This window comes from Anolis sagrei, chromosome 6 (assembly GCF_037176765.1).
Source record: "Anolis sagrei isolate rAnoSag1 chromosome 6, rAnoSag1.mat, whole genome shotgun sequence".
Classification (NCBI taxonomy): Eukaryota; Metazoa; Chordata; class Lepidosauria; order Squamata; family Dactyloidae; genus Anolis; species Anolis sagrei.
The window spans coordinates 87,174,707-87,195,443 of NC_090026.1; the positions used below are offsets into that span (position 1 = coordinate 87,174,707).

The following is a 20,737-nucleotide window of genomic DNA, read 5'->3' on the forward strand; positions in this document are numbered from 1 at the left end:
AACTACCAAACTTGCAATTTTTTTGTTTTGTCTGTTTGTTTTGTTCTGTTAAGAAATGTAATACAATTGACTGGTTGCCCTGACACGACAAATAAATAAATACTGTGAAGAATATGACTGCTCTCCTGTATCTACGTATGTAGGAGTGAGACCTATTCTCCCAAGAGGGACACCTTGATGGCGTCATTGAAGCACAGACCTTCTCCGGGCAAAGAAGCCAAGTCGGCAAGAACATCCGGGAACTTCTGGCGTAATACGGCCTACTATCATTCAATTGGTTTCTCTTGAAGGCCTCATCGTTGCAATGCGCGTCTGCCCAATACTTGCTACTAAAGGAGCAGGCGGGTTGAGCGGATGGAAAGCCGAAGGAGACAAAAGTGATCAATTGAGAGTGCGAAGGACGGAGAAGAGCGAGGAGGATTTAATATACAAAACAGCGGGCAGAGGTAAAGCAGGCCTGGCCGCGCATGCGCCCTGACACGCCGCTTTCCCTTTTCACATGACCCAACCAGCCAATCAAGGCTCGCAGCGGAGAATTTCGAACGGGCGGGAAGGAGGGGAAACAACAACATCGCCAACGGCTCGACGCAGCAGAAGCCAAGGACGACGTCGCTGAGGAACCGAACGAGCCAAGGTTCTATTTTGTTTATTAGCGGCCAACATTGCAGCTAGGCCTCGGGGTGGCTCCGGGGATGGGGGCCTCTTAAGGGCCTCCTTGGCACCCACCTTTCCCCGTTCGCCAGCCTGGGCAGCGCCTGTGGGGCATTCACACTGGCATCATCAAGGCCGCCTCACACCACTTTTAACCTTCATGGTTCTCAGTGCTGCGCCATCGCGGGGCTTGCCGTTTGGCGCGACACAGACCAGGCCTCTGTGGCAAAGACCTTGTGAAACGACAACCCCCATGTTTCCATCGCCTTGAGCCTTGTGCCATGCATGACAGTTCAAAGTGGCAGTGTAGGCTCCTATAATCCAGTTCAAAGCAGATAATGTGGATTGTCTGCTTTGATAATCTGGATTATGTATTGTCGAAGGCTTTCATGGCCGGAATCACAGAGTTATTGTAGGTTTTTTCGGGCTATGTGGCCGTGGTCTAGAGGCCCTGCTCGTGATCCCGCCTGCATCGAAAGCACGTTTGGTGGGGACTGGAGACGGGGCCTTTTCCGTGGCGGCCCCCCGACTTTGGAACACCCTCCCCAAAGATCTTAGACAGGCCCCTACATTGGCAGTCTTCAGAAAGAACTTGAAGACCTGGCTGTTCCGATGTGCCTTCCCAGACTAGGAAATCCCTATCACCAAGTCCTTAAGCACTTTACTAGAATTAAGATTGCTGTACACCGCACACTGCACTTGCCCTATAATGCCTTGTATACCACCTGTTCACACCAGCACTTTTAATCCTGTACCCATTACTTTGGCCCGGCCCAATTTTATTATGTCTTTGTTATTGTTTATTGCTGGTTGTTTATATTACTGAATTGTTTTAATTTGCTTTGGTTCTGTATTGTTATATTGTGTGTTGAGGCCTTGGCCTTTGTAAGCCGCATCAAGTCCTTCGGGAGATGCTAGCGGGGTACAAAGAAAGTTTAATAATAATTAATAATAATAATTCTCTCCTGACGTTTCACCTGCATCTATGGCAAGCATCCTCAAATGTCTGTTGGAACTAGGAAAAAGGGTTTATATATCTGTGGAATGACCAAGGTGAGACAAAGGACTCTTGTCTGCTGGAGCTAGGTGTGAATGTTTCAACTGACCACCTTGATTAGCATATAATGACCTGACAGTGCCTAGAGCAAACTTATGTTGAGAGGTGATTTTATTTATTTATTTATTTACTTAAAGCCTTTATAACCCATTCTTCTCACTTGAGTCCCATTGAGGGACTCAAGCTGGTTCACAACAAAAGATTCATAGACAATAGTATACAAACATCACAACCTCATAATACACTAATCCTTAAAATATAATTACATAAGGCCAGGTCGTCAGAATAAAATCATAGATGTCCTTGTTTGTTTCCTCTCTGTTGTTGTGCTGTTGTAATTTTAGAGTTTTTTTGATACTGGTAGCCAGATTTTGTTCATTTTCATGGTTTCCTCCTTTCTGTTGAAATGCTTGTGGATTTCAATGGCTTCTCAGTGTAGTCTGACATGGTGGTTGTGAGAGTGGTCCAGCATTTTTGTGTTCTCAAATAAAATGCTGTGTCCAGGTTGGCTCATCAGGTGCTCTGCTATGGCTGACTTCTCTGGTTGAAGTAGTCTGCAGTGCCTTTCATGTTCCTTGATTCGTGTTGGACAATGCTGTGTTTGGTGGTACCTATGTAGACTTGTCCACAGCTGCATGGTATACGGTAGACTCCTGCAGAGGTGAGAGGATCCCTCTTGTCCTTTGCTGAACGTAGCATTTGTTGGATTTTCTTGGTGGGTCTGTAGATAGTTTGTATGTTGTATTTCCTCATCAGCTTCCCTATGCGGTCAGTGGTTCCCTTGATGTATGACAAGAGCACTTTTCCTCTGTCAGGCCATTTTATGCTAATCAAGGTCGTCAGTTGAAACATTCACACCTAGCTCCATCAGACAAGAGTCCTTTCTCTAACCCTGGTCATTCCACAGATATATAAACCCCCTTTACTCGTTCCAACAGACCTCACTACCTCTGAGGATGCCTCTACACCATGGCCATATAGCCCAAAAAAACCTACAACAACCCAATCTGGATTATATGGGCGTGTAGAAGGGGCCTTGGAGCCCTACTGTGTTTTAGCTATATCTCCTTTATTTTATATGACTTTTCTCTTTCTGAGTGTATATTAGGGCCCTTCCACACAACTCTATATCCCAGAATATCAAGCAGGAAATCCCACAATATCTGCTTTGAACTGGACTATCTGAGTCCACACTCAGATAATGTGGGATTTCCTGCCTTGATATTTTAGGCTATAGAGCTGTGTGGAAGGGTCCTGAGTGTATATTACTTTGTTTGGATGGTTAGTATCAAAAATCAACCAGTCAATTGCAAAAAAGGGATCATGTAAGGCGAGGACGATTTTTAACGAAACACTGTTAAAAGAAGCACTACCTTGTTGTTGTGTACCTTCACGTTGTGTCCAGGGATGCTTTTCTCATTGCTGTGCCATCAAATGATTTCTAACTTACAGTGACTAAAGCAAAATTGTCACAGTGTTTTTTGGGGCCAAGACTGTGATCCCATCGTTTTACATTGCTGAACTGGGATTTGAACTCAGAGTCTAGGGGCCCTTCCACACAGCCATCTAACTCAGAATATCTGCTTTGAATTGGATTATCTGAGGCCACACTGCCAGATAATGTAGGATTTTTTACAGTTGTGTGGAAGGGGCCTAAGGCTAAATCTACACTACCACATAATCTAGGTTCTGAATCCAGATTATTTGCTTTGATGACTGGATTATATGAGTCTACATTGCTATATAATTCAGTTTAAAACAGATCATCTGGTTTCAGAAACTGGATTATATGGCAGTGAAGATGGGACCTAAGAGTCATAGTCCCAACATTCAAGATGGATCTGAACTGCTATATAATCCAATATCAGATCCCAGGTTATCTGCTTTAAACTGGATTTTATGAGTCTACATTGCCATGTAATCCAAAGCAGATAAACTGATATCAGAAATTGGATTATATGGCAGTGTAGATGGGGCTTCATATCACTGCACCATGCTGTTCCCGAAATCAAACCTACCGTGGGGTTTTCTTGGCAAATTTATTCAGAAGGCTCTGAGGTTAAGAAAGTGGGTTAAGATTCAAGTTAAGATTTGCCAAATTCACTGTTCCATCCAAACCAATTTAGATAGCAAAATGGGTATTGTGGAAATAAAACTACCTTCTCTGACTGAACATAAATGATTTCAAATGCTACCGAGGTCTGACTTTTCTTGGTAACTTGGTTTTAGGCCTGTTGCTGGGTTTATTTTTAGCTCTGATAGACTGCACCAGCTCTAGTTTCTTTGACACAGTTATTACTTTATTTTGTGTTTAGTATTTTGAGGACAAGCAGATGAAGACTAGTATATGACATATGTTCTGTATCTCAAAAACTAGAGCTGCTAGGGAAGAACTGGTGCCAACGTTGGAATCAGCAGGTCAGATTTACCCCCCCCCCCAAAAGGTCTAACATTTGAGACACCAACATTTGTGTGTTATTTTTCTTTGACAGGGTTCTATGGTCAGAATGTGTGTATTCAATTCACCTAATATGATGACCCCATGGATTTAATAGGTTTACTTAGGCAAGGAATATTCGAGAGGTGGTTTTTGACAATTCCTTCCTCTGACGTATAGATTGAAGCTCCTGGTATTCATTGACAGTCTCCCATCAAAGTACCATCTTGCTTAGCTTAGTTTCTTATGATCTGATATGTATGTGTGCATTCTTGCTGTTTCTTTGTCAGTGTTGATGTGGAGAGTGTCTGGTTTGCCTACTCTGGAACATGCAACATATAATTGTCCTTAGGGGTCCCTTTCAAATCTATGATACTATATCTCTGTGTAAATCATATCTATCTATCTATATCTATGGCTGGATGGCTCTTTGAAAGGAGGGATTTCATTACGTTTTCTTGCCCTGGTGAAGGGAGTTGGACTGGATGGCCTTGAGTATTTTCTGTTGGTCATGGGAGTTCTGTGTGAGAAGTTTGGCCCAATTCTGTCGTTGGTGGGGTTCAGAACGCTCTTTGATTGTAGGTGAACTATAAATCCCAATAACTACAACTCCCAAATGTCAAGGTCTATTTCTCCCAAACTCCATCTGTGTTCATATTTGGGCATATGGAAACTGGGTAACTTTGAGCCACCTGCATAAGTAGAATTATATTTCATATTACATCAAACAGAAACAACTGGACAGTGTTTCACCAAATTCAGGGGATATGCTATGTTATATACGTGAGATTCACTTTATGAAGAGATTAAGGGTGCTTTTTATTTTCTCTAAATTTTTACTTCTTTCCTTATGCTCTAAGATCCAAAATGGTTAGAGAAAGGTGCTTGAAGAAGTCATTTAAAGACACCTTGGAAGATATCAAGGAACGGATGAAAGAGAAGAGAAATAATAAATGGGCAAAGTTGGGCAAAACAAACCAAGTTTTAACTATCAAGGCTAAAATTACAGGTAATTTTTGAATATTCTACTCAAGTTTTCTCAGAAACAGAAGTGACAGGAACTGACTATCTCTGATTTTCTTCCAGACAACTCTTCTGCGCAGCTTAAAAGCTTCCAAGAAAACAATCGTGCATTAGCTCTGGCTTTAGAAGTGGAGAAGGGTAAACTGAAGGAAGCACAAGATATTATCCTACATTTAAAACGAGAATATCAGCAGCTGCAATTTCAGGTGTTTGCCTTGCAAAGAAAGCTAGGGTTGCAACAAGAAAAAGAACACAATGAGGTATTTATTTTAATATGTTTCACATGTGCATTTGTTTTATTAAAAATGAAAATTTATTGCAGATATATAATTTTTGAAGTAGAACTTTTTACATTCAGTCATTCAGATTGATTTTGCTGAGTTCTCAGTAAATCTCATTCATTTATTCACATAGTGTCATGGGATATTTTTCACTGAGCATCCCAATGTAAAGATGGTCCTACAACTCAAATAAAATTAATGTTTACAAGATAAAGCATATTTCACTGAAACACCCAGAGCTGAAAGATACAATGTGGAATAAAACAAAACGTATATAACTACAATACAAGATATTTTGTAAGCTTTCTGACCTCTACCTCATCTTTGAAAAGCAATTTCTGAGGCCAACCTACTGACAGTATCCCTTTAGTATTTCTGCACGATGTTTGGTCCCTAAAAAGTAATCAGTAAGACATTGGGCACGTTACTGTCTTTGCATTGAGTCTCCTTTGGCAGAGAGAAGGTGGGGAATGATGATGATGATAATGATAATAGTTCAGCTAAGGAAGATTCATTGAAACATTGGGATTCTGTGGGTTCAGTTAAGATTCAGCGGTAGCATTCATGGTCTTATAACATACCTAGGAAATTTGCATTATAGTGTACTTCTATGTAAATTTTACAACAAAATGCGTGTTTAGATTGTTACAGTGTAACTTCTGAGTGCATGAAGTGAAGGGAAGAAAATGAATAAGCAGTTAAATTGTATGACGAGAATACATAACAGATTTGTTTTGTCATCAATATGACTTTTCTTCATTTCTCAAGCTTAAGTTTTGAAGCACCCTTGAATATTTGGTATAGTGGAAGAGTGTTATCAATATAATAACACCCAGTCTTTTTCACTACAAAATAATAGAGAGTGCTTCAGAAATTAAGCTTGGGAAATGAAGACAAGTCATCATTAATTAGGAATCACAACCATGAAACACAACAGGCATTTTGTGACTATTGATTAAATTTCCTGCAGATTTAGAATGATTGAACTTTAGTTTATTGATTTGCTGGTTAAGATATGTGGCCTTGCTTACAATCCAAAGTTTGGAACCTCCGCTTAAATTAGAAATAATACCTTAAAGAAATAACTTAAAGCAGTTAAAACAAGTAGAATGTTGTGGTATATACATAGCTTTCTTCAAACTGTTGGGTAAACTAATGGTATTAACAAAGAAGACTACAAGAACATGTAACCAAATAAAAGTGACGTGTTAACACTGATAATTTAGCCCGTGAGGAAGAGGCATCTGGTTTTACATCCACAGAAGTCTTTTGAATATAGAAATGTTAGTGGGTTGTATGTTTTTAATTGCTTTGTACAACTACAACAATTGAGTTTTTGTTCTGCAATAGTCTAGATTACTGACTGTGAAGAAGATAATTTCTAAAGTGGTTCGAGATCTACTGTGCGCCAGAAATCATCTTAGTCCTGCAAATGATCAGTGTACCACAGATTTTGTAAGTCTGTTTTCCTCTCCTTTGATTTGTGGGTGCATTTGAGACTCAGTTTGGGATAATAAAGATAATAATAATAATTACAACAGCGCCTGAATTGGTATCAAGGAGGGTAATAATAACTTCATTGCTGAACCATCAGATTCTATGGTGCCTCCTCAAAAGCCTCTTTAGGGAATTGACTTCTCGTTTGATCACTGTTTGGCTGTAGAAGTGTTACCTTCCACTGGAATATCTCATAAAGGAACTTAGTGTTCTATATAGTTTCCAGACATCTGACTTCCCTACACACACAAAGTATATTCCACCAAATAAAAGGTTCCATTCTATCTTTCCATTTTGCAGAATGAGGTTTTATGTTCCGCAGATCTTGAAAAGCATGATTTCAGCAGTTTAAGAAACCAAGATTATATGTAAGTAGATTTTATTTGTTTACAATTTTCCTGTTGCTTGTTCTTTCAAAAATTTGGGGAAACTTCTATCAGGAATGTACATTTTAAAATGTGATATATTCAGAACTACACTTACGATAGCTAATTGGTCACTGAAATGCATTTTCCCTCATTTTTTTACTGGTAGTTGTTGCATTTTATTTATGTTATGTCTTGAGAAATCTTGATATTTGGACCTAGACTTTTCTTGCCCCTGACAGACGTCGTAGTCAAAAAGGAAATAATTGTTTATTAATCTAATCGAGCAGACACATACTGGAGTTCATATTAATAAATTATGCTAAGCACTCCACAGATGGAAGTATCAGTATTTGTTTAAATCCTCTTGCTGCCAGGAGGATCTATCTGCAATTGATCAAATAGGGTCCATCAGTTTACCAAAATCTTTGGGTATGAAAAGTGTGAACGTATACACTGAAAATTGTAATTTTCTTTTACAACATCAAGTCTAAATTAGGATGGTGCTAGACTTAACAAAGGGAAGGATGGGTGGGCTTTCAGACTTCCATGTGTATCCATATTAAAATGGAGTGGTCAGAGTTTAAAAGATCTATCAAAAAGAAAAAAAATAACAGCAGAAAGCTCTAAAATATTCATATAATGGTGAAATTGTGATTCAGCAGAAAGCAATAGCATATTATGAATCTAAACATTTTAGAGGTACGAGGAAAATGTAACCTCCCCCCCCCCCCCAAAAAAAAAAAACTGGGAAAAATTTTGCCTCTAAAATGTCCTCTCAGTGGCACAAGGGCAATTTCACCATGGTTTCACTCTCCCTGGGCTATTTTCAGTCTAGGATAAGCTTTTTAAAAATAATCATAATCATAATGAAGTAGAAATTGATATATTTTCTTTTTTAAAGTCATCTCCTAAAATAGCTTAGGGAAATGAAAACATGATGAAAAATCCTTCTATGCCCATGGGGGGATTTGTGTGATTGGTTAGAAAATATATGTTTCTCCAGAGTTCCTTAATGGTCCATTGCTAAGTTAAGCAATACAGAAAATTCATTGGTTGAGACTAGGATTCAAATATGCTCTGCAATCATCCATTGTATATTTTAAGTTGGGGACCTCTTTTAGGCAAATGAACACATAAAAGTCAAAGTTTTTTTCTTCAAAAATAAATACAAATGGAAATATATATTTAAAATATTGAAAAGTGCTTTAGTTTTCATGGTGTGTGAAAAACTTTTTGTTTTAATTCAGTCTACTCTAACTCATTTTTAGGACACTTGTAAGACTTCCAGCAGATGTAAGTAAACAAGATAAAACACATGAAACCAAAATGCAGGATAACATTAATAAGGATGCCTCAGATGTTAGAAATGCATCTGTAATAATGACATCACAGACAGATACAGGTAGGTGATCCCATGTTTACAGTTCTAAAACCTGAATTGAAGATTCAGCTATTGAAGAATATTTAGTGTGAATTTAAATGTGTAAGACCAAGTTTCACTGAAAAGTGGCTTGCAAGTCAGCATATACATTACACTCCACTCAGCAGGGGCTCCTGACATTGGGAGCGCTTTGAAGTGGGAATCTTTTGGGGCTAATCACAAGGGTTTTTATTGATTCAACCCTATATTTTATTCAGCAATTTCAATCCATGTACTGAAAAAAATACCAAAACCTCTTGCTATAAAATACCGTAACATTAACAACAATACGTACTGTGACTTTGGAATGTGCCCACTTCCTTTTCAGTATTGCAAAGAGGATTGTGTTATTGTAATGGTTTGTAAAGGAGCCACCACTTTGTAAGGACTTACTAAATTGATAACACAACTAATGGCTTGTAATATTGGTCTTTCTTCAATGTGTAGCTTGGCTTAACTTGAAAGTATTTGTAGCAGAGACTTGGTTTTAGAAGGATCTTTAACAAGTTTATTGAAGTATAGAAGAAGCTTGATGGTTTCAATGTTTCTTAACTCTTAGAGGCACATTTCTTCAGTGGTTACATTTATAACATTTCATAAAACAACTCTTAAGAGGACTATTCCTTCCACTAAACAGGTTTCACACTTATTTTCCTTCAAAATGTGTTTCTTTCTTTAACAGATTACTTCAGGTACAAGCTTATTCTTTCCTTATGTTATTTCTGTTGCAGTAAAGATTTGTATTAGGGTTCTCTCCCCCTTTTGCTCATACACTGACTAATAATATAAATAAGTCAACTCGACCTATCTAAACTACACAGGCTAAAAACCAAAACCTTCCTGATTCTCAATATAGTAGAATCAGCCTTTCCCTGTAGTTCTTAGACTACAGACTACCTTACTGGTTCTCCACACACAACAGAACCAGCCTTCCCTGTAGTTCGCTGACTACAGACTAACTATTTTAAAATGGCTGCCCTGCCAAGTGGCAGTTGGCTCTGCCCCTTTTCCATGGCAACCCAGCTCAAAGTGAGTTGAGCTGGCTACCATCCTCCCAGTTATGCTAGTTTAAATACTTACCCTTTTAAACACCTATCTGCTATTATACATAACTGTAAATTAAAACTTACACTTCACCACACATATGTTTTCATGCAATTATGATGTTTGTTGCTTGTGTTTTTGGTTTTATTTTGCTGTAATTTGTTGCCTGGGCTTGGCCTCATGTAAGCCGCCCCAAGTTCCTGTTGGGGGAGATGGTGGCGGGGTATAAATAAAGTTGTTTATTGTTGTTGTTGTTATTGAGAAGTTACAATAACTTGTTTTTAATTCTGGTTTATGATGAAGGGGGCAGGGTAATTTTTTTGGTCTTATTTCAAGTTTGACTGTCCAGGTTGTAATGTTTACTCTTTTTTTTCTTTTCTGCATTTTTGCTGGGTATTCTTAAGTGTCAGTTTCTGGCTTTGTACTATTTAAACCATGTCATTCTATGTCCTCGTTGATCATAATTGTTATCTTTGTTTCTGGAGGAGTCTCATAATATATTATTCTGCTGCTGTTGATATTTTCCACTGATCAGATTTTGCTCAGTTTTTTTACTAGGTTATCTTAATATAGCCACCCTCAATTCCCTTGTGAAACAAGTCATATATAGAGAATACACAGAGACTTAGAAGTTCACACAGAATTTTTCAATCAAGCTGAGTCCAGCCTTGTTCTCTTCCCTCACAGTCAGTGCATCACTAACTTTTGGAGATCTAGATATTTGTTTTTTCCCCATTCCCTTCTCTTAGAGACATTTTTCCTGTTCAGTTACAAATAACGTGTGATGGGGTAAAAGGAAGAATTTAAATGAGAACATTTCTCCCTCTTCTAACGGTTTGATGTTTCTGAGTGTGGGAAATAAATGATTTATACTGGAATTCTATCACGTACAGGGAATATTACATGTTAATCATAACTCTTCTATCTAGTGGACCATTCTACAATCTTAATTAACCATATTTGTCATGTCCAATTATCGCATGGTATTTTAGTAATTCTCATTAATCAACATGGAAATATATAGTCAATTTCTTAAAATACTTAATGTTTAAACTTCTCTAGAAATATGGGTGTTAAATTTGCTCTCTTTAAATCTAGTACCACCTAATATTTATGCCCATTATTTTAAATTTCCAGGTTGGCAAAATGAAGTCCATTTGGACTGTGAAGGGCAAATTGGTAATTCCTTACCAAAAAATGTATCTACCCGTCGTCGCCATTTGGGGATTACAAGGCAAAATGAACTGCTTATATGTGTCGATGACAATGCGAAAATAACTGAGCAAATAACAGATCCTTGGCAGCAAGATAAAACTGGACTCGAGACAAGATTGGAGGAAAATAATGAACAATGCGAAGAAACCTCTGTTTGCAAAGAGAATACGCATGAGATAAACTCTGATCAAAATCCGGACCTGTTAGATATGCTGACTGAAACAAATACATTGACAGCAGCCACAAAGCAAACTGAATTTAAAAATTCTGGAAATCTTAAAACACAAAAGAGAAAACTGGAAACACTAAAAAATGTATCCAAGTCAAGATCCAAGAAAAAGAGGAACCATGTTGAAGAGCACTGTTCTAAAGAAAGAACAGATGCATCACTTGGTTCCAATGATGCTTATGATTTTATGTGTGAGGAGAGTGTCCATGTTACACCTTTCCGACAGAACAAAGAAAATGAAAATAAGGCTGATGACAAAGATTACATAGAAGAAAAAACAGAGACATGTAGTAGTGACTCATCCCTTTCTGAAGATGACTCTGATGACAGTCTCTACCTACCTTGCATCAAAAAATCAAAATCTAGAAACCAATCATGCTGTGAACGTGTTGTAAGCCCAGTACACAGGAGACCACGATTAAACAAGATGATGAGTAAGCAACATGATAAAAATCCTGACAAGGAAAACAGCAGTGCTACACAAGATGAAAATTGTTTGGACAAGAAAACTGTGCCAGGTGAGTTATATTTTATCACTGTGCTTTTAAATTAATACTTGTATGTGGGTTGTATATTGCCTCCAAAATCCTCTGAAACTGGTAAATAAAAGGAGCAGGGGAAAAGACAGTTCACCTTATAAATAGTGTGCAGACATCCCCTCTATTTGTTTCATATCTAAAATAACGATGATGCATCTTTACATATAAATAACCCATATCCCAATGTATCCTTTGCCATTGATGCATTTCTGGAGTGATTTCTATAAAGGAGGTCATGTGGCCATTGTACCCTGCTACTATTTCAATGTGAAAAAGCTGGATTTGGTGTTTCTTTCCTTTGATAATCTCCCAGAGGAAGAAAATATTACCACTTGTCCATGAGGTTCTTTGTGTTTATCAGCTGAGAAATGCAACAGGAAACTCTTAACAACTTCTAGCTGGAACTTGGTACTATCAACTCAAGTTCTAGGTTCCTTCTGACTTCATGGATCCCTAATCCCTGAAACAAGAAAACTCTGCAACTTCAGAAAATGACTCCCCAGTGTTGGCTTCATCTTTTAAGCCATTTTTTCTCAAGCCAGCGATGTCCTAAATTCAACTTCAGATTCAGGGTTTCCTATTTCTCCCTCATTGAATTGTACTGGGAAACCCAACTTTTTTTAAAATCACATGTCCATGTAAAATTTGGATATATGATAAATCCGAAAGAGTCAACTAGGATTGAAGCAGGTATCTCACTGTTTGTGTGTTACAGACACATATAAGATTTTATCTTTTTTCTCCCTAAAAACAATGTTTAAAAATTAATGACTTTTCAGTCTTGGCCACTTGCTACTTGTTTTTGGCTGTTGCTGTCCTGAACAGTCTGTTAAAGTTTCAATATGGTGATCATAATGAAACTGCAGAAGGTTTTCTTTCATTTATTCAGATTACAGTAAAGGGACTAAGAGAGGAGTCTTTAGTTAGCAATACCCTCTATTGAATCCCCTCTCCTGCTGTTTCTTAAGGCAGTTGGTGATCTGGCCCTTGAAGACAGTCCAGAAACTAAAGTTGGTTCAAAGATCTGCAGCTAGGCTGCTTACGGGAGTTAGTTACAGGGAGCAGTGAACCCCTCTGTTTAAACAACTCCACGGCTTCCAATAAGTTTCCGGTCCCAATTCAAGATGAAGGTGATCACCTTCAAAGCCCTAAATGGTTCGGAACCTGCCTATCTTTGCGATCGCATCTTACCCTATGTACCAGTGCATATCCTGAGATCATCTGGGGAGTCTGTTCTCTCTTCCGCCGCTGTACCAAGTGTGGCTGATAGAGATGAGGGAGAGGGCCTTCTTGGTGGTGGCCCCCTGGCTTTGAAACTCCCTAGGGAGATCACACAGGCTCCCATGTTGGCCTCCTTTTAGAAGGAATTAAAAATCTGGATGTTCAGTTGTACCTTTGATTAGGCAGTTCATCAGAGAACAATCCTGTCCCCACCTTAAGTTCTGCACTTTATGTCTGCCCTTTTATTGGCTACCTTGATACTTTCGCCAACTGTATTCCCTAGCCCCTGTTCATTCAATTTTCCCCACTTTGCATTGGCTCCTTTTAGGAATTATTTGCACTCATTGAGCCTGAATAAAGGTCAACTATGACCATTATCTCAGCCATATTGTTTTATGATGCTGTTTATGATTGTGTTATGTTTTAGTATTTTTGTTGATTGATTTTAACTGTGTCTCTGTTTTTATCTGTAATTTTTGGGCTTTTCCCTTTGTAAGCTGCCCCGAGTCCCCTAGGGAAATGGTGGCGGGATATAAAAATTAAGTTGTTGTTGTTATTATTATTATTATTGGCTGGTATTTGAAATCCTTTTTTGGCCAGATAGTTCCTTAGTCTATCCCATGTCTTCTACCTAAGTATGTTGGGTGAGGAAAAACAGAGCTGCAACTGCAAAGGATTATTGGTCCTGTTTTGCCTTTAAGGGTCTTCTGTTATTACTTTGCTGCTGTGAGCTCTTGGTCTCTCTCCTAGTGTTCCCTTGTTGGAGAAAGCTTTTGTTCAACCCTGACAATGTTCTCCAAACCATTTGCTGCTTGCTTCTAAGGCAGATGGCCATCCTGGGATCTGCTCTCCCTTGATAGAGGTCCCAGAGAATGCTGTCTTTTCTTCCTGCCTTTTTCTGTGGTGGCTCAGGTTGCCTGCAATTCACTCCTTTTTTTGGTCAGAAAAGGGGGTGGTCTAGAAAGTTCAGAATGGCCAAGGGCCATAAAAACAGTTTTGATGGCCACAGTGCTGTTCCAGAGCTTTACATTCCTCATCCCTGCAGTAATATTCATTTATATGCTTGTTTGTCACCAGAATCCACCTAGATGTGTTTGGCAGTCACGTCTAATGTAGTAATTTAGTAATTTCATTTTTAGTTGGTGAATATTGATATACTGCTATTCACCTTATGCCATCTGGGCATTTTTTCAAATTAGTAAGAAAAAATTAGTAAAATCGTAACACTAATAGCCAGAAGATACATTTTAAATTAAATACACCACTCAATTATATGTTTTGATCAGGCTCTGAAAATAGTATGATGCTAGTTGTATGACCATGGAAGGATGTTCCAAGTTGGAATTCTTTTATTATTAAATAATGTTATATTCTTTTAGAAGGAAGAACTTCCTTGGATGGCTTTAAAGCATGGCCAGGCTGATAACAGAGGGTGGTGCAAAAAGTTGACTTATTTTGCTGAAATTAAGTAAAAAGTGTGATCATTATAATTGTGCTATTTGAAGTAAGCACAATTGGAGAATGTGAGAATGCACAACACAGCTGAGAGGAATAGTCCCTCTAGGTAAATGAGAGTTATGAAAGGGTTGGGTTGTTATATTTATTGGAGGGGTCAGTATTGTGAAGGAGTCACAGAAATGTTGATACAGTTACTCTGGGGATTATCATTTTGGGAGAAGTGCCAAAGCTTCAAGAAAATAGAACAAAATTTCACATGGTATAGAGAGATCAAGAGACTGATATGTCTGCCTCACCTAAGGTAGCTTGATCACAGGCTAGGCAAAGGTGTAAGACTCCCAGCTTTCCATGAATATCCAAGATCCATCCATCCGTATCATAAGTAGATAGAAATGTTTAGTTGGTCATGTTAGGGAAGTATATAACCTAAATTGTTTGTAGGTACAGTTGACCCTCCAGATTTGTGGATTTGACTGTTATGGATTTGATTATAAAAATATTCTTAGGCCCTCCAAGATACTATGGACTCTTATTTCCAGCAGTCTTGCTGGAGGAGCTAGAGCCTGAAGAAAGGGAGTTACTTCTTCTACTCCATAGCAGGAACCGACAATGGGTACAGAAATAACACCTTTATTTTTTTAACAGATGAGCCACCTTCATCTCCCCAAGAACGTCTCCATCTTGGCAATATTACCAATGTTGCATCTTCATCATCTAGCCATACCAGAGCTGCTCACTCACTCCCCAGTTCTGAAGAAAAATATACTTCAAATAATAGACGTCGATGTACTATTTCTGTCAGCTACAAGGAACCAAGTATCAATAGGTTAGTGTATTTGTTTCCAGTTACCAGGGGTTGTGAAAAGTAGCATATTTTATATATAGGTCTCTTCTGAAAATAACATTATTTCCTGATGTAAATTTAATTATGCCAACAAGGCAAGAATTGCAACTTAAATCTAGAGCACACTAATGCAACATAGTTGCAGAGGTGATTGCATTTTCCCAGCACATGGGTTAGTACAATCCGTAATGTAGCCAATTGTTTCACAAGAGCACATGAAGCCTCTACTTTTGAGTTGGGTATGGGGAGCGTAGCCATTTTTCAATGAATTAATTCAAGGCTTGGTATCAGTTGCTCAGTTATAGATCTAGCACATCTACTGGCATATATTTAACACCATACTAAAAGTATACGAGATCTTGGTCCATAATATACATCTGAGGATGTAAATTTTTGCCAATTTGTTTTGATAGGAAGCTCAGAAGAGGAGACCCTTATACAGACACTGGTTTTCTGAATTCTCCAATTTTTAAAGAGAAAAAGAGCAGGAAGAGTATTAAAAAGAAATCACTGTCCAGATACAATGAAGCTTTTGTTGGCTGCCGCTAAGATCATTTCAAAGGACAAAATGTGTTACAATGGTAAAGTATATTAGTAAACATCAAGATGGAAAAATACATTATTTCACCATAATGATCTTCAAAGTTACAGCTTGGCAACACTTCTCTTGATCGTCACCACAAAACACATAGGCGGTTCATGTAATTCCAAGTTGTATGTGAAGAGATCTTGAGCAATGTATTAAGCGGACAAATGTAAAAACTGTCAATAGCAGTGGTGTCTAGCTTATAGCTATCCATGTGTTGTGGACTTCAGCTCTCAGAATTCCTTGTTGTTGGAGAAACTGGCTTCTGGGAGTTGGAGGCCCAAACATCTGGAGGGCCACTAGGACATTTTTGGTATATAGCTTTTAGTAATTATGCCATAAAATTTGGGGAAGTGTTTATACAGAGTGCAGGAATTATTTTTAGCTTATAATTTAGGTTTTATTAACAAATTAGTATTAGTATGAGTATTCAAGTGCAGATGTTTTAACCTTTGCTTCAAACGTAATTGTTGAGCTTCTTAGTAGAATCAATTTATAATATTTTTTAAACTAAAAATGATAATTCTGTTTTGGCTTGGCAGTACTCTCGTTTTAGATGCTATTCATCTCCCACTATTCTGAATGTTTCTTAGTTACAGAGACAATAGCAAAGATCTTCTGTAATGTTGCAAATTGTACACCTGTCTAGAAATAAACCACAATGAACATTGAGAAACTTTCTTTGGTGACTATGTAAACTGGACCTGCAGTTAAATCCATTTTATTACCAACTTGACATGGTGGTTTGTGGTATAGATTGGAATGCTCCCGATTATCAGCTAGCACTTCTCGTGCTTTTCATTCTGCTCAATTCAGCCAGGCCCCTCCCTTCAACAGTCACCTGCCAACAGCCATTACATCAGGTTTACAGCAGAGGGAGTAAAAACAACCAGTTCATCAGTTCAATTGAAAGCCCAAGCAGCACTAGCTTCTCCTTTCCTTGAATTGTCTTCATTTTCTGGTTTTATGTTTTTTTAAAAACTGAAGTATTCGGACTTCATGTTTTCCCCTGACATATTATGTTCTGTATTTTAAATTGTATATCCTGGGAGTGTGGTTGTGCTGATCTTTGTAAGCTACTTTGAGACACTTTTCTGTTGAAGGGGCAAAAATCTTACATTTGTAGACAACGTACTGAGGTTGACTATAGATCTTCAATAGATTCATCTTACTTCAAGACTATTTTTTAATGAATTTGTAAAAAAAATTAGCAAAGACGCAATTATGTAGGGTTTGTTTTAGTTTGGTAGATCCCAGTTCCTAATGGCCAAAGGTCAGAGGACACACTTACCTACCGTATTATGAAGGTAACAAATCTGAAAGTAATATGAAGGCCGCACAGACAAAAATGAATACTTCAGGTATTTTTATATGCAAATTACAAAATAGCACACAAGATTTTAAACATATAATTTAAATCCATTTTATACTGGTACAATAAATAATTTTACAAATGTAAAATTTCAGTTAAAGCATTGAAAACACATTGTACTTTATATAGCCTTATTGCACAATATCTATGAAAATAATCTTTTAAATTAGAAACCAGGTGTTCTCAATATAGAAGAGACTCTAATTTCAAGACAGTAAGAATCTTTGAAAATAACACTTTCACAGGTTATCAAGCTTAAGAGGTGATTCCGTTGGCCCAGTTTACAAAATAACTTGAAAATTACTACTTAAATACTCTAATACACAGTTGCATCGTTGTACCTTAAATACAAAGCCAAATAAATCTTGATTTTATATAAAGCACTAAGGCATTTCTATGTTACCATTTTGACTATTTTTGTACCATCTATCAAGGGTCATCTAGTCATAGAATTAGAACAAACTAATATAGGTGCTTTGCAAATAATGATAATCCTTTTGTAACACAGACTTGTTAGTGAAGTATTTCCGCACATATAAAAAAGCATGAAACTCAAATTCTCCAATGCCACCGCAGGAATGAAATTAAAGAAATGAAGACCATTTAGATACCTTATTCCTTCCCTGCCAGTATGGTAAAATAGTAGAACTACATGGTTAGTGCATATCTGTCTCCAGCTTAACCCAGCCAGTTACATAAATGGAAGTATGTTCTATGTATATAAGAAGTATCTTCTTATATCATTATGTGATTAGTAGTGGTCTGGTTGTTCTTGCCATAGAATGTTGTTTGAAAAATCTAGTTCAGATCTGGGAATTGCATGGTCCTCTCCATCATAACTGATAAGATTATTAATATCTTTAGTTCAGAAACACCCAGAGAGTCACTAATTTCTCACCTCATCTGTTTGAAGTAATTAGCCCTCCCTATTTGCTGGGGTTAGGGTTGCAAGACCTTTGTGAAAGTAGAAACACCAATCTTACAAATACCACATTTTTTTAAAACCTGAGAATACTTCTTTAGGTCCCCTATGGTCAGCTGTCACTGGAAATTGGTCATATAGTTGTACAGGAGGTCTTAGAGATTCCTAGAGAGGTATTCTCTCTAAGAATCTCTGGGTCCTCCAGCATAGCTCTATAATCAATTTCTAATGAAAGCTGAACATAGAATCGCACTGGGAAACCTACACATTCCTGCAAATATATTAATCAAATTCACAAAAGGTAAACCCACAAATGTGGAGGGCTAACTAATATATAACACAAGGTTCCATATGTTTACACTGAGGGACAAGAATGCATGCACAACTCCTTAAGAAGATTCATGAAACCTTTGAGCAGGTCCTCTCTGGTGCTGATCCAAACAAAGATGCATGTATTGTATTAGATCTAGATGCTGTCACATTGAACACTAAAATCAGTAAGAGAAGTCATGACTTGTCCCATTGATTTTAGAGTGTGATCTAAGCATGGTTAAGACTGACAGAAAAGCAGTAGCACCTGTCATAATTAAGTGGAAGGCACAACAGTCACACATTCCCATTTGCATGAAGGAATGCATATCTACTGCTCACGATCTCATGGTGTTGGTTCTCTCCATACATGAACCTGCATGCATGCTTTAGTGTGATAGTCAGTTTTAGGTAGCACATAGTTCCAGATGTGAACTTTTGATCTCTTTTCATCTCTTCACAGTAGTGCTTCAGAAAATGAAGACAGAATGGCTTTCTATGCCATAAAAGTGCATTAAACACCTAAACTAGAATAGTAGGAAAGGTGTCATTTGTAGTATTTTGGGAACATGACTCACACAGCTATTAGTGTGATGCTACATTTTAAAACAGGTTTTCTTTACAAAAGTAAATGTTTATAACCAAATCTATAGAGGAAACCTGTTTTGGGATTTTCATCTTTGCAGCTTAAAGCAGTGATTTCTTGCTTTCTCATAGCACCTTCTAAGTTGAGTGTTTCATTAATTAAAATATATCTATAAAACTCATTTTCCCCTTCATCAGCAACTTTGCTGTAAAAAATAAAAAGCTATTTTTCTATTTGATACTGCATTACATTAAGCTTAAACATTCACTGCTTGGAAAACTTTCCTTTTCAAATCTCCAAACAGTCTGTGCAATACATCTAATAAAAGTTTAATACACTGCAAAAGGGCATGCAGGTGTACATTTAAAAAGACTTTTAATAAAATAAACTCTTCTATCTTACAGTTTTTAAAAGTGCTAGTTCAGAAAACAAAATTCTTTAAAACACCAGTCCCAGTTCCACTGAAAAATAACTGCATATGCTGCTCCTCAATTAGGCATCCTGGCTGCATGGGAGAAAGACAATTATTACTTGTCAATTAACCCAGCTTCCTTAATTTTTGTGTAGAAGAATTTCTCCAGTATATTGGCACACTTATAGTATTCACTTTCTGGTGGGTTGTACTCTCGGCAGTTAGTGAAGACTCGCTGAAGATCTGCCATGAATAACTTCTTAGACACATAGTATCTATTCTTCAGTCGTTCACTCATGGTTTTCAGGTCTGTAAAATAACACAAATCAGGTCTTATTTCTAACCAACTGTTCAGAAGTAGAATATTGGTGCAGTCTGCAGAATGCGTTTGGAGGGCATGGGAGTTGAATGGTATGTACATTTTTTCTCTTTTTCCCCATTTTCTATGGTGGGAGGTGCTAAGCTCTGGATGACATCACATACTGAGGAAAGTATTATTTAAAACATGGAGCTATGGCAGATGGGATATAAACGGGGGAAGCCAACATCACAACGGTCTTCAGTTCAGTTCCACCAAAACCACCCAAACCCCCAGCTTTCATAACCCCTGAAAATGCACTCCCCCCTCCCCATTTTGGAAGAGTAATAGGCAACAGCTGTTACTGTCAGGTGGCAGACCTGTCCTGTCTGCTCCTGATCTGCTTGGGAGTTGAGAGGACCTTTTTATCTTCTAATGAATTAGGTCTTCTCTACCATCTGTCACTCAAAAAAGTAGTTTACATTGGCACAGTAGATCCTTATGCTGCTGTAAGTCACCAATCGGATGCTAACAAACATAACCATACCAATAACGACATGCCTGACATTTCAAGGCAGTTTCTTGTAATTACCAAAGTTCTTTTGACACAATTACATTGTTATATAGCCCCATGTTTGCTCTGGCTTATGGCAACCCTTTTAGAGAATTATCTTGGCAAAAGGTATTCAGACGTCTGGCCAAGGCTGAGCAAGTGCAACATGTCCAGTCACGTAGTTGTCTTCCATTTAGAGGGAACTGACCTTGAATTCTGAGAGTTACAGTTCATCCATATGTGAAGAGTACTGTGAATCTCACTGAAAATGGATCTGGACCGCACTTGGTACATATACCCACCATGACCAACTACATTCTGGCAAGGTTTGTGGGGCAATGGCAGAGGGCAATGGGAGTTCTAGTACATCCATATATGAAGAGTACTGTGAACCCCACCAATGGTGAATCTTCAC

The 20,737-nt window shown here is 37.9% G+C and overlaps 2 protein-coding genes across 5 annotated transcripts in view; one reads left to right on the forward strand and one right to left on the reverse strand.

Moving 5' to 3' along the window:
- Positions 1–265: 265 nt before the first annotated feature.
- On the forward strand, positions 266–16,546 carry SGO1 (shugoshin 1). Of its 2 annotated transcripts, XM_060781949.2 has the most exons (10): positions 266–634; positions 4,024–4,126; positions 5,006–5,154; positions 5,232–5,428; positions 6,800–6,904; positions 7,247–7,314; positions 8,583–8,716; positions 10,916–11,740; positions 15,086–15,266; positions 15,698–16,546. In XM_060781949.2, exons 3-10 carry the CDS (start codon positions 5,013–5,015, stop codon positions 15,831–15,833), a joined length of 1,788 nt encoding a protein of 595 aa, XP_060637932.2. In that variant the 5' UTR covers positions 266–634; positions 4,024–4,126; positions 5,006–5,012; the 3' UTR covers positions 15,834–16,546. The 2 variants fall into 2 exon arrangements, with proteins under 2 accessions (XP_060637932.2, XP_060637931.2); XM_060781948.2 differs by lacking the exon at positions 4,024–4,126.
- Positions 16,547–17,219: 673 nt separating this feature from the next.
- KAT2B (lysine acetyltransferase 2B) overlaps positions 17,220–20,737 on the reverse strand; it is a 49,689-nt gene continuing 46,171 nt past the window's right edge. For 2 of the 3 annotated variants that reach the window (XM_060781946.2, XM_060781945.2), the window contains exon 18: positions 17,220–19,780. In XM_060781946.2, coding sequence (XP_060637929.2) covers positions 19,587–19,780 — 194 coding nt within the window. In that variant the 3' untranslated portion in view covers positions 17,220–19,586. The remainder of the gene's footprint in view (positions 19,781–20,737) is intronic. The other variant, XM_060781947.2, reaches the window with a different exon arrangement.

Excerpts from the sequence above, each read along its gene's own strand:
- SGO1 (XM_060781949.2), top strand. The coding sequence starts at position 5,013 with ATGGTTAGAGAAAGGTGCTTGAAGAAGTCATTTAAAGACACCTTGGAA. Across the intron at positions 5,155-5,231 it reads TATCAAGGCTAAAATTACAG|ACAACTCTTCTGCGCAGCTT; the intron begins GTAATTTTTGAA and ends ATTTTCTTCCAG. Across the intron at positions 5,429-6,799 it reads AAGAAAAAGAACACAATGAG|TCTAGATTACTGACTGTGAA; the intron begins GTATTTATTTTA and ends GTTCTGCAATAG.